At 41.3% G+C, this 13,397-nt stretch overlaps 1 protein-coding gene across 1 annotated transcript in view; it reads left to right on the forward strand.

The window, feature by feature from the left end:
- The window catches only part of LOC126183346 (HEAT repeat-containing protein 5B), a 268,954-nt gene that overhangs the window by 73,130 nt on the left and 182,427 nt on the right, over positions 1-13,397 (forward strand). Inside the window, exons 3-4 of the mRNA XM_049925227.1 lie at positions 326-537; positions 3,487-3,634. Coding sequence (XP_049781184.1) covers positions 326-537; positions 3,487-3,634 — 360 coding nt within the window. The remainder of the gene's footprint in view (positions 1-325; positions 538-3,486; positions 3,635-13,397) is intronic.

The following is a 13,397-nucleotide window of genomic DNA, read 5'->3' on the forward strand; positions in this document are numbered from 1 at the left end:
AAATGCGTGACGCTACTGCCATCTGTATATGTGCATATCACTATCCTGTTACTTTAGTCACCTCAGTGTATTAAGTGTTATAAGTAACTGTATTCACAAAATATTTACAATCATTAGTAAAAAAATGACTTGAAAGTTTTCTTCTACAGAATGTAAAAATTGCATCATCTATTTGAGTACATTGTTATTTTATAATTATGAGAGCTGTCTGATGAGGGATTCACAGATAAAAAATGCAGCTGTGCGAACATTTTGTAGATGAAACTACACTTGTGTTTGATAGATAATTTTTTCAATTAACATCTTTCGTAATTTTCTGTTACAGTCTGATATCAAAGGGTGCCAGAAAAAACTTGTAGAGCAACTGACTCAACATATACAGGAATCACCTGGTCCACCTACAAGAAAATTGATAGCACGATGTTTAGCGACACTCTTCAGTGTCGGTGACACATTTCTGCTGTTCGATACTGTCAACAAATGCAATGATATCTTGAAAAATAAAGATGATTCGCCAAGTTTTCTACCAACAAAGCTGTAAGCAATGTTCATTGTTAAACAAACTGCTTCATACTATAACTAGTATTGACACTAAACTAGACTGTAAAAATAATAAATAAGAATAAAGAAAAGGGCAGATTAACAAGAAAATATTACCAGCTTGACCTCATATTTTAAGAAGAAAAAAGCGCACTTGCAAGATATCAGCCCCAGCAATCAATCCCGTGGGAAATTTGGGTAATTCTGATATTAGGTTAGTGCATAAATTAGTGATGTTTTTCCATAAGTTTAATGAACATAACGGATACACAGAACAGACTTTAGTCATCAGTAATAGATTCTCCTTCACTATTTACAACAGTCTAACAATGCTGGGGTAACTTTTCGATTCGGTGACCGTAGGAATCCTGTGGTTTTGAGACGGATAACCCATTGAGCCCTGTTCACAGCACATTTTCATGTGGAAAGGAAGTTCCTTGAAGGTTGTTCGACAGAGGACAGAAAAGATGAAAATCTAAGAACACAAGGTGAATAAGGTGGGTGTGGAACGACTTTCCAATCCACGTCCTGTATAGCGTTTTTTGTCAGCTTGTGTTACATCTGGGAAGATGTCTTGGTTGTTGACAGTAAGTGTCTGCACTGATGGTTACACCTCGGGGAAGCAATTCGTAGTACAGCATACCGTCGATGTTCGACCAGGTGCATAATATTATCTTTTGTAAATGCACGATCTTTGTACAGGGAGTCCCTGCCTTTTTTAGGCTCAAACATTCCTTTCTTTTCCATATGTTAGAATAAAGACACTATTTTACGTCACCAGTTACAATAAAAAATAGGAATGGTTGGTGTTGTTCACGAGCCAATTGATGTCGAACAAGTGGAGATGCACATATGCCCACCTGCTGATTTTGGCTTAGAGCATATGGTACCCATACACCCAATCCTTGAACTTTCCCCATTGCATGCAAATGCCGAACTATGGTGAAATGATCACAGCTCATCACGTTTGCCAGTCCTCGAGTACACTGATGTGGATCAAACCCAAACGATATTCCTGAATGTGGAGAATCATTAAATATCGGAACGGTACTCCTTAAAACAAGAAAACCATTTTCTTGCCGTGCTCTATCCAATCGCATTAACCCCATACACAGTGCAAATGTTTCTGGCTGCCTCTACTGCTGTAACTACTCTAATGAACTCAAATAGAAGAATATGTCGGAAATGTTCCAGCTTCTCCACTTGGCACTCCATTTTCTAGCATCCACAGAGCCACTTGCTATCTCGGAATGACAAAATGACAGTATGTAAAGTCAAATAGCAGTACTGAACTACAAATAAAGAATTACAATCGATAAATAAATCCATAGCAACCAGAATATCAATGTGCAAAACAAAAAGGCTATGAACTTACACATCAGCCTAGTAGTACACAGTTATGACTTGAAAGTAGAGCATTTGATGTTTCGTGCTCACCATTTGTCACTCGCTCCATCCCATTGCTGCCATTGAATGCCTGAGCTCAAAGTTCCCAACAGCAGAGTAAGAGGGTCGTGAAATACTGGTGTGGTCATAGGTAACATGCTTTGTTTGTTGTGTCAAAAGTGCGTGCTTTCTAACCTGTAGCTGGTGCAAGAGATCTCTTCACTTTGAATGTTTTTATGTTGTGATTCACAAATGCAGTGCAAATGAATTGGTGTATCATTAAAGAAATAGCGTAATGCTCTGTAATTATTATGATCACTGTTGTGCGTCATTTTCTTTGGATTTTAAAGATGACACTGTTAGAGTTAAGTGCATCTCCTGCAGATGCACTTATTCTTCAACATGATGTGCATTATTAAATTGCAAATCGAAACTCATTGACTTCATTTAATAATTATTCTTCAGTTACTCAGGTTTATTAATTTTCAGATACGCATCTGAAGAATATCAGTATGAGAGTACTGTTAAAATAATATTGAACATATATGTGTGCGAGGTCGACTTACGTACTAATGTTACCTACTATCTTTCGTGTAGAATAACTTGTTCTCAAACAAGATTTCAGAGCACATTGGGCAGATATGTCCATCTCACCTTCCCTAACCTTCAACATCCCACAAAAAGGAGGGCTGTAGTTGTCACTCCTCTGCACAGCACTTCACACTCTGACTTGCAGCTGCTGCAGTGGGATTGAGCGAAGTTTAATGGCCCGATTTTTCATGCGGTATAGATTACTGGGATTGATATCTTGCAAGTGTTTATTTTTCTGCTTGAAATATGAGGTCGAGTTGGTAATGTTTCCTAGTAAGTACTATAAATAGTAAGGAGTTGCTAATTATATATGAATGTGGTACTTTCATCATTGTCTTGACATTTTCCATTTCACATTCTGGAATGTGGTGAGCAAATATTCTCTCATTCACCACGGTTATTTTCTTTTTGACGTTTTTCAGTTTCAGCTCCCTTCTCCCCATTTTTCCACTTTTTGGTTTCACATTTGCATTTCATCTATCTCTAGCCTTATTTAGGACTTTTTCTTGCTTCAGGACTGTGTGAAATTATTTTTGTTTTGATGCAGATCATTGATTTTCACCTACGCAAACCTTTGCTCCATGTGTTATCTTGGTTACTTTATAAAATACTTGTTACCACTGATAATTGCTACTTTTTTGCAAAATCTTAACAGTAATTAAATATCCGCTATTAGATTGTTATCAGATCTCTTATTACTGGAGACAGAGAAAATGTTGCATCTTTTAATGTGCATTTCCAGAATTTACTCATAAATGTTCTGCACTCCTAATATTGGGGTATGCCACTGTAGTTTCCAGTGTGTTTCAGCATTTGTAATATGTGTTCATTGTCCTCAACAAACTTCTGTGTGTTTAATTAATGATATATCAGATTGTACAGTCTGTAAATAACTGTTTGTCATATAGAGCTGCCACACTGTAATTTGTAAACTAATTTATGTAACGGTGTTAAATTCTTTCCTTGCAGAGCTGCAATATGTTGTGTTGGGTGCATGTATGAAAAATTAGGCCGCATGATGGGCCGATCATATGAAGAAACTGTGCAGATTCTTGTCAAAAGTTTGAGAAATGCTGAATCGCAGACACGAATTGAAATTATGCACACATTAGAAAAGGTAATTTTTTTCTCCTGTACCTCGTTAAAAATGAATTATGTAGAGAGAGAGAGAGAGAGAGAGAGAGAGAGAGAGAGAGAGAGAGAGAGAGAGAGAGTGTGTGTGGGAGGGGGGGGGGGGGGCAAGCAGAGAGAGGCAGCATTATGCGTCCTCCATTTGATTGAGTTGTCTTGTATCCTTAAATAGATATTTATGTTGTAATACAAAATTTTTGGCTGCAAGGATAAATTTTGAACTGTAACATGAATTTTTTTGTAAGAAAAGCAAAACATAAAAAAACTGTCTTCATTTTTGGGTAAATTAGACCTTTGTGCATTGAAATCAGTGTTGTTTATGCCACATTCCAGTAGCAGTTTTTTTTTTTTTTTTTAATGTAAGAATCACATATGTCAATACACTTCTTACTTACTTGCATGTCTGAAAGAACAGATCTTGTTGACAGTCCATAGCTACATCTACATCTATACTTTGCAGACCATGGAGAGGTGCATGGCAGAGGGTACATCCCAGTGTACCAGTTATTAGGGTTTCTTCTTGTTCCATTCATGTATGGAACACTGGAAGAATGATTGTTTGAGTGCCTCATTGCGTGCAGTAATTATTCTGCTCTTATTCTCACAGTCCCTAAGTGAGCAGTATGTTGGGGATTGTAGTATATTCCTAGAGTCACCATTTAAAGCGAGTTCTTGAAACTTTAACAGACGTCTATCTTTAAGAGTCTTCTAGTTCATTTCCTTTAGTATCTCTGTGACACTATCCTATGGCTCAGACATACCTATGACCATTCATGCTGCCCTTCTCTTCATATGTTCAATATCCCCTGTTAGTCCTGTTTGATACGGGTCACATGAGTGATTTGTAAGCAATCTCCTTTGTAGACTGATTGCACTTCCCCAGTATTCTACCAATGTACCAAAGTCTACCACCTGCTCTGCCTATGACTGAGTCTATGTGATAATCCTATTTCAGGTATTTGTATGAGTTGGCCGATTCCACCTGTGACTCATTGATATTATAGTCATAGGATACTGCATTTTTTTTTGTTTTGTGAAGTGCACAATTTTACAGTTCTGAATGTTTAAAGCTTGTTGCTAATCTTTGCATCAGTTTGAAACCTTATCAAGATCTGACTGAATACTTATGCAGCTTCTTTCAGATAGTACTTCATTTTAGATAACTGCATCATCTGGAAAAAGCCTGATATTGTATTGTAGTATTGTATGGAACTGGGGACCTAGAAATGACAGAGAGGCTTCGACCCTGTCATAGCCCTCAGTGGTTCACAACCCCACAGCAGGCTACAGCAGTCCACTCACTCCATCGCCACCCCACATCGAACCCAGGGTTATTGTGTGGTTTGGCCCCCAGTGGACCCCCCACAGAAGTGTCTTATACCAGACAAGCGTAACCCCAATGTTTGCGTGGTAGAGTAATTATGGTGTACGTGTATGTGGAGAAAGTGTTTGCGCAGCAGTCGCTGACATAGTGTAAATGAGGTGGTATAAGGGGAAGCAGCCTGCATTTGCCAAGGCAGATGTAAAACCGCCTTAAAAACCGTCCACAGATTGGCCGGCACACCAGACCTTGACACTAATCAGCCGGGCAGATTCGTGCCGGGGACCAACACTCCTTGCCACCCGGAAAGCAGTGCGTTAGACCTCATGGAAACCGGGCGGGTCTTAAGCCTGATATTACTATGAATGTTGTCATTAATATCCAACAAGAACAGCAAGGATCCCAACACACTTCCCTGGGGTACATCTGAAGTTACTGCTATGTCTGACAATGACTCTCCATGCAAGATAACATGCTGTGACTTCCCTACCAAAAAGTCCTCTTCCCATTCACAAATTTCGTTTGATACCCCATATGATCATACTTTTGACAGTAAGTGTAGATGTAGTACTGAGTCAAATGCATTTTGAGAAATATTGCCTCTACCTGATTGCCTTGATCCAAAGCTTTCAGTATGTCATGTGAGAAAAGTGCTAGTTGGTTTTCACACTATTGATGTTTTTGGAATCCATGCATTCAGGAGGTAATTCTGTTAAAGATACCTCATTACATTTGAGCTTAGACTATGTTCTAAGATTCTATAACAAATTGATGTCAAGGATATTAGATGGTGGTTTTGTGGATCACTTCTACTACCCTTCTTGTAGACATGTGTGATTTGTGCTTTCTTCCAAGAACTGGGCATGGTTTTTTGTTCCAGGAATCTACAATATATTATAGTTATGTGAGGGACATACTCAGCCGCAAATTCAGAATAGAATCTGACAGAGATTCCATCGGGTCCTGGAGCTTTACCCAGTTTTATCGATTTCAGCTGTTTTTCAACACCACTGACACTAATACTTCTTTCATGCATCTTTTCAGTGGTACGAGGATAAAATTGAGACAATTCTTCTGTGTTTTCCTTTGTAAAGGACATTTGAAAATTGAGTTAATCTTTTCTGCTTTTGCTTTGCTATCCTCAGTTTTAGTTCCATCTTATTTGCTAGGGACAAAATAGTTCGAAATTTATTCACTGACTGTAAATTCCTTGTCATCAGCTGTATTAGGCAGAGATGTACTACACAGGAAAATTTGTGCCAGGCCTGAACTCGAACCCTGATTTCCTGCTTATCGCAAGCGGTCACCTTAACCACTTTGGCTATCCATGCACATTCCCTGGACTGAACCATACTACATCCTTACCCCACAGTCCACTATATTCATCACCTAATGCTTCCCAACATTATTAATTGGATTACCACGCCATGGAGAATGAGACTATGAGGAGAGACCAATATTACCAGGGTGTGCTGAAAAGTAATGCCTCCCAATTTTTTATGTGAAGTCTCTGCATCTTTATTCTTCATGTTTTACATACGTATTTCGCAACATGCCATCCTGACGACAAATGCAATTCTCCCAACAAGAGACCAGTTTGTTTATCTGTCACTGTAGAATGTTTGACTTTATTGATGAAGCCATAACCTCACCTCCACTTGCTGTGCTTCATCACTATCAAACTGAAGTCCTCAAATGTGTTCTTTAAGTTTTGGAAACAGATGCAAATTGGATGGGACCAAGTTGGGACTGTATGGAGTATGATTTATGATAGTGGAACCAAGGTATCAGATTATTGCAGATGTTGCAGCGCTCCTGTATTGTATGGCATTGTGATACCGAACGAGAGGGAGCTCCATGTGTGGACAAACTGAATTTGAAACTGTATTATAATGTGCTGTTTCTCATGCACCAATGTAGTTGCCACACACACCACCATGTTACACGCTACAATTTGGAGCCCTCTTGTGGCAGAGGGCTGCAAGTATGTAGACATGGAGAATAGAGATGTAACATGTTAATGACTGTAATTTTGTTTAAATAGCTTTAAGAGTTTTCACATAAATAAGTTGGAGGCACTACTTTTCAGCATGCCCATGTATTACTGTGAACAGTGCTTAATTTTTTTGACAGACTGAAATTTTTTGACTGTGAGACATCCATCATATTCATTCACAGATGTGCTGTTTCTGAACTCATTTAGAATAACAAAGTAATGCCATATTCCATAGGCTGTTTTTTTTCCACAGTGTGAGGTGTCCCATTACAGAACTTTTTAGTTGACAATTGTGGTAATGTTGTCTTTACTACATAATGTAGGATGGCAACTTGGAGGAGGGTGGGGGCATTTCTTAAAGAACTTCCTTAACCATCTGATTATGGTTCAATCATGGACAACCTTCTCCATACCATGGAGACATTTCCATGAAATGCAGCCTTTGCGAAAAACTGTACCGCAATGCTGCCACACACTTTCTTGTCTAACTGTAATAACAGCAATACTAACAGAAGGAAAACAAGAATTTGCTTACAAAGCATATACGGGCTATTGTCAACAAGCTGAAGAAGAGATTTTTGTCTTGTCCACTTGATGCCTTACATTCCAAATCTTTTCTAATTCTCTCTTTATTCTGGCACTGATAGTATATAAATGCAGTGCATGCACATAATGCCTTACTCATTAAGTAAAATGTTCATAAAAGTATCTTCTAGTGTGATGAAGAAAAACCCTTGAATGTTCTTTTTTCTGGTGTTTGCCCTGCATATGGCAATGTATGTTACTGATAAACACACACACACTGTTTGTTTGTCAATTATTTTTATTATGTGGTCATTTGCCTTTTCTGGAGTAATGAATGTCAGTTAAATTAAATGATTAAAGTGTGTGGTATATAGCTGTGAATCTTTTAAGCCTCATTATATCTTTATACATGCTTGAACTGCTTGTGTGTTGTGTCTCTGAGGCTGAGCTGGGAAACCAATGTGACACTTGCTTAGACAAATGTACAAAGCTGTCTTGAAAACATACTTATGATAGCTGATGTACTAGCCCAACAATTATTTGATAGCTGATGTACTAGCCCAACAATTATTAATATAGCAGACAGATTCTATTTGAGTCTGGCTACTTGTAAAGTGCTGCACATTGAGCTACAATTAACCTAGCAGACAGATTCTATTTGAGTCTAACTCCTTGTAAAGTACTGCACATTGAGCTACAGAACTACGTGGAAATCTTCAGTATTAATCTGAGGCTTATCAGTTTCTGGCTGTATTCAGTGTTGATGAAAGTATTCTGCCAGCATTTTAAATGGGGCTTGACTGCTTGGTTTGTTATGACAGGGTACTACAAATATTGAGTACCCAACACGCATGATAGTTTTGTTTTGAAAACAAGGTACACATGGGGATATTAAAATGTACTGTACTTTTCTCTGATGTTTTATATTCACATAAGTATTCGTAGGTAACATTATCATAGTCTGTAATGATAATAGTAGAGTCAACATTCCTCTATTGTGGTGAAATGTTCATGATGATCTGACAGTGACTAGTTATCCCTGCATCTTGTAATTACCAGCCATTGGAGAACCCCCTGAATTTGGAACTTCAGGAAGCAAACTCTGTCCAGATTCACTTTGGAGGCAGCATTTGACATCAAATACCACTCTGGAATAGATGACTGTTATAATGGATCTTTTAGTATCTCCAGAGGCATGACAACGCCTCTTCACTACACGGTCGGAGTGGATACTTCACGGGAGAATGGTGACTCAATAGAATCTGGGAAATAGAACCCCATGAGAGGGAAATGAATTAGCTGTGTGAGTCTGTCAGTGGGAAACAGAGACGCTGAAACCACGTAGAGACAAGCATGGGAAGAATGCAGTGCATGGCGGGCATGGATGACTAACCAACTAAGCAGTTGGCCCAATACATGGCTCATTTTGCTAGGTGAGGTCAGTGGTGGACGGACTCTGAGGAAGCATTGGTGAGCCCAGAATACTGTCATGTGCAGGTAAAAACCTCCTCCAGCGTATCATAATCCTATGTATTGCACACACCCTCCATGACACGTTTCTGCAGTATTCCACAGTGCTACCCATGCCAGCTCATCTCCATCCTGATGTCCGCTGGTGGGGATACTAAATCCCTCCACCCGAAAAAGAAAAAATGTGTGTGAATTTCTAAGGGACCAAACTGCTGAGGTCATTGGTCCCTAGACCAACACACTACTTAATCTAACTTTAACTTATGCTAAGAACACACACACACACACACACACACACACACACACACACACACACACCATGCCTGAGGGAGGACTCGAACCTCCGGCAGGAGGGGCCACGCAGTCTGTGACATGGTGCCTCTAACCGCGCGGCCATTCCACACGGCCCCTGAAAAGACCATATATGGCTGAAAATGACTCGACTTGGGCCGTGACCTCCAGTGTAGAACCCGAGAGGCCCCAACAACTGACCAATTGCCAAAGGAGGGCACGCATATGCCAACGGCTCTGCTGGAAGTGCATACAGGCTGCAGCAATGAGGGGTCCACCAGTGACTGTGTAGATTATGCCACCGTCATTGCCAAGGGGGGGGGGGGGGGGAGGATGGATCAAAATCTATAGGCTCCACATCGGCAGTTGCATGTGTGGGTTTCACTGGTGGCTGCTGCTGCAGGTGATGGAAGGGCAGCAGAGCTTGGAGAGGGGGCAGCAAGAGGAAGCATGCTGCTGCAAGTGTGAAGCCTCACCCAGAACATTGGGATGACCCAACTTGCTGCCCAGCAGACGGCAGCAGTGAAGTCCCAAAAGGGTGTGGGCTGATTTCTGTGTCGGGTCAGCTAATTCCTACCAAAGTCCACCACAAATGGCTGGCGCCTGTGCAAATGTTCTGCTGGACTTCGCCCATTGACCGGTATCACCTGCTTTTCAGACAGAAGGCTCAACAATGCATCATCCTGGGAAATGGTAGACATGGACTTCTTCATCTAGGCCTTAAATGTATGCATGAAGTGCTCCACCTTTGAGTTAGAAGCCAGGCGAAGCAGAGTGGTAGTTAGATGGTGGATATCATTGTGAACGCAGAAGTCCTCAGACTCCGGTGACACAAACAGTTGACTGTTGTCAGATACCTGGGTCCTGGGGAAACCCTCAATAGCAAAAATGATTAACAACACATGGACTGTGGTAGTTGATGATGTGGAGGACAACTTTGCTATGTACAGGAAACTGGACAATGCGTCAACCATCAAATCCCGCATGCTGTCGAAAAAGGGGCAAGCAAAATCAGTGTGCACCCTGTTGCAAAGGTGCTCCGGGAATGGCCAAAGAGAGAACTGGTGTGGTGGTGCAGCCTGGTTCTGTGCAGAAGTCCTGCAAGGACACACCATATGTTCGATGTCACTATCGATCGCCAACCAGTAGACATGACGTCGCGCCAGCTCATTCATACGTGTCATACACCAGAGTGACGCATGCAGCAACTGGAGTATTTGAGGATACAATGCCAGGGGAATAAGCACATGACAACATTGTTCCTCTGTGAGAAGCACGACGAACTCCTGGACAACACTGAGTCAGTTATGAACAAGGTGTACAACTTAGCTTTCGCCGTTTGCTGATAGGTGGCGACAATGGTAAGTAGCGGTCGAAAGAAACAGATCGCAGATGTCAGGCAGTTAGCTTGGACCTCGGTCAACATAACCTCATTCAAACATTAGTCAATTTGTGTCTGCATCATAAAGTTGTTCTTGATTGAAAATGTCAGTTTACGAGCCTAATTCTCGTCATTTGCGGGAGATGTTACTGTTTTGTTTCAATATGAAGAAAACAACGGCCGAGTCTCATCGAATGCTCTCAAGTACAAATGGTAAGGATGCTATTAGTGAAAGAACATGTCATGAGTGCTTTCAACACTTCAAGAATGGTGATTTTAACGTCATAGACTGGCATAGTGGTGTAAGAGAGAATGTTTTCGAAGATGGAGAATTGGAGACATTGCTGAGAGTAGACTCACGTCAAACTCAAGAAGAATTGGCACAATTAGTGGTAGTGACACAGCAAGCCATTTCAAAATGTTTCAAGGCTATGGACATGATTCAGATAGAAGGAACGTGGGTCCCGTATGAGCTGACACCAATGGACGTTGAACGGCGTTTGTGTGTTTGTGAACGGTTGCTTCAGAGGCTAAAACGGAAGGGATTTCTGCATTGCATTGTGACTGGGGACGAAAAATGGATTCATTACGATAACCCTAAACGCTATAAATCATGGGGATATCCCGGCCACGCTTCCACATCGATGGTCAAACTGAATATTCATGGCTCCAAGATCATGCTCTGCATTGGTGGGGCCAGCTGGGCGTTGTCTACTATGAGGTGTTAAAACCAATTGGAACAATCACAGGTGCTCGTTATTGAATTCAATTAATGCCTTTGAGCAGAGCGTTAAAAGACAAACGGCCGCAATACAGTGAGAGGTACGACTCCACGCTGCAAAAGAGGTCAAAATGTACTTGGAAACGTTAAAATGGGAAGTCTTATCCCACTTGCCATGTTCTCCAGACATAGCTCCCTCTGACTATCACCTGTTTAGATCAGTGGCGCATGGCCTGGCTGGCCAACACTTCCGATCTCATGAAGAAGCCACAAATTGGACCAATTCGTGGATTGCTTCAAAAGGTGAACAATTTTTTCGGTGTGGGATTCGTACACTGCCCAAAAGATGGGAGGAAGTAGTGGCCAGTGATGGAAAATACTTTGAATGATACATGTGTGACTAATTTGTTTCATTAAAGCCTCAAATGTTGGGGAAAAACAGTGGAAGCAAAGTTGTACACCTTTTAGAAGGAAAAATGTGCACCTCGCTGGATCTGCACCTGAAGAGAAATGCTCCAGCCAACTCAACTGGACTGCCGAAATGATTCACTTTAAAACTGAGTTGGCGGTCACAACTTCGCATGCCACCAGTGGAAAGTCCAACAAGGTTTGCTGCAATTCATCATCCAATTTGGATACAAAAACCTCCTGCTGATCGAGCACCAAATCAGGCCTAACCAGTAGCTGCAATAGTGCATCAGCATTGACATGTTGGATGGTGGAGTAGTAACAAATGTCGTAACAATAGCTAGTGAGAAAGAGGTCCAACCACAACAGGTGGACGATACTATCTGATGGCTTGGAACAACCAACAGCATGTGGTTGCTGATGAGGAGGAATTGCATCCGATACAAGGAGTCATGGAACTTTATAACCCTCAAAATAATAGTTGTTGCCTCCTTTACTACCTGTGAGTAATTACGCCACACAGTGGAAAGCTTCTTTGATACATAAGCAGTGGGCTACTGGGAGTAGTTCGGGTTTCGATGGGACAGAATGGCACCAGTGCCATACTGGGATGTGTCACAGGCCAGGGTTAAAGGTTTACCCGGCATAAAGGAAGCTAGACAAGGAGTAGAGCATGAACGCTGCTTGAGAGACTCAAAACCCCATTGACAATCTGCAGACCAAACTTAATGCCCTTGTGGCAAAGCTGGTATGAGGCTGGCAGATGGGCGCAGCCTGGGAAATGAATTGAGTGTAATATGAAATCTTACCCATAAAAGACTGGAGCCGATATATTGACAGTGGCCTTGATGTGGTCATCTGTGGAAACAAGAACATCTTTACTAAACATATGATGCAAAAAATGCAACTCGAGGCAGAAAAAACTACACTGCTCCTGCTTGCAATGAAGGCCATTCTCCAGAAGGCATTGGAAATCTGACTGAAGGTTTTGTAAACATACCTCTCGATTAGGGCCCATGTCCCATATGTTATCCAGGTAATCGACACAACAAAGAATGTCCTGAATCATTTGCTCCAAATAGCGTTGGTAAATTCCCAGTGCAGATGAGATTCCAAAAGGCAAGCAGTTAAACTTCTGAACTTCTAAAGCCCAAAGGTGGTACTGAGGGCCAGGAAAGTCCAAGAAAATAGTCCAATGGCAGCCGCAGGTAAGCATCGTGCAAGTGAATGGAGGAAAAATACCCTCCACCCCATCCCCTGCTGACAAGTTTGCTAACAGCTCTGTCTGCCGCAGAATGGGATAAAAATCTGCAACGTACTGCACATTGATCATCAGTTTCAAATCACCACAAAGGGAAACAGTGATATTGGGCTTCTGAGCCACCGTGAAAGCGGTGGCCCCATTGACTCAATGAAATAGGAGAAACATTGCCGTGATCCTGCTGACATTGCAACTCAGTCTTTACCGTGTGACCCATAATGAAGGGAATGGGGTGGTGATGACAAAATTTGGGTAGTGCTGATAGCTTAAGTGAAACGTGCCTCAAAATTTTCTGCTCAGTCCAAGGTATGCTCAAACAGCGTGCTGTAGGACCATAGTAAGCAGTCCAAATCACAAAAGGGAGCAGATTGAGAC

The sequence above is a fragment of the Schistocerca cancellata genome, chromosome 4, assembly GCF_023864275.1.
Source record: "Schistocerca cancellata isolate TAMUIC-IGC-003103 chromosome 4, iqSchCanc2.1, whole genome shotgun sequence".
Taxonomy (NCBI): Eukaryota; Metazoa; Arthropoda; class Insecta; order Orthoptera; family Acrididae; genus Schistocerca; species Schistocerca cancellata.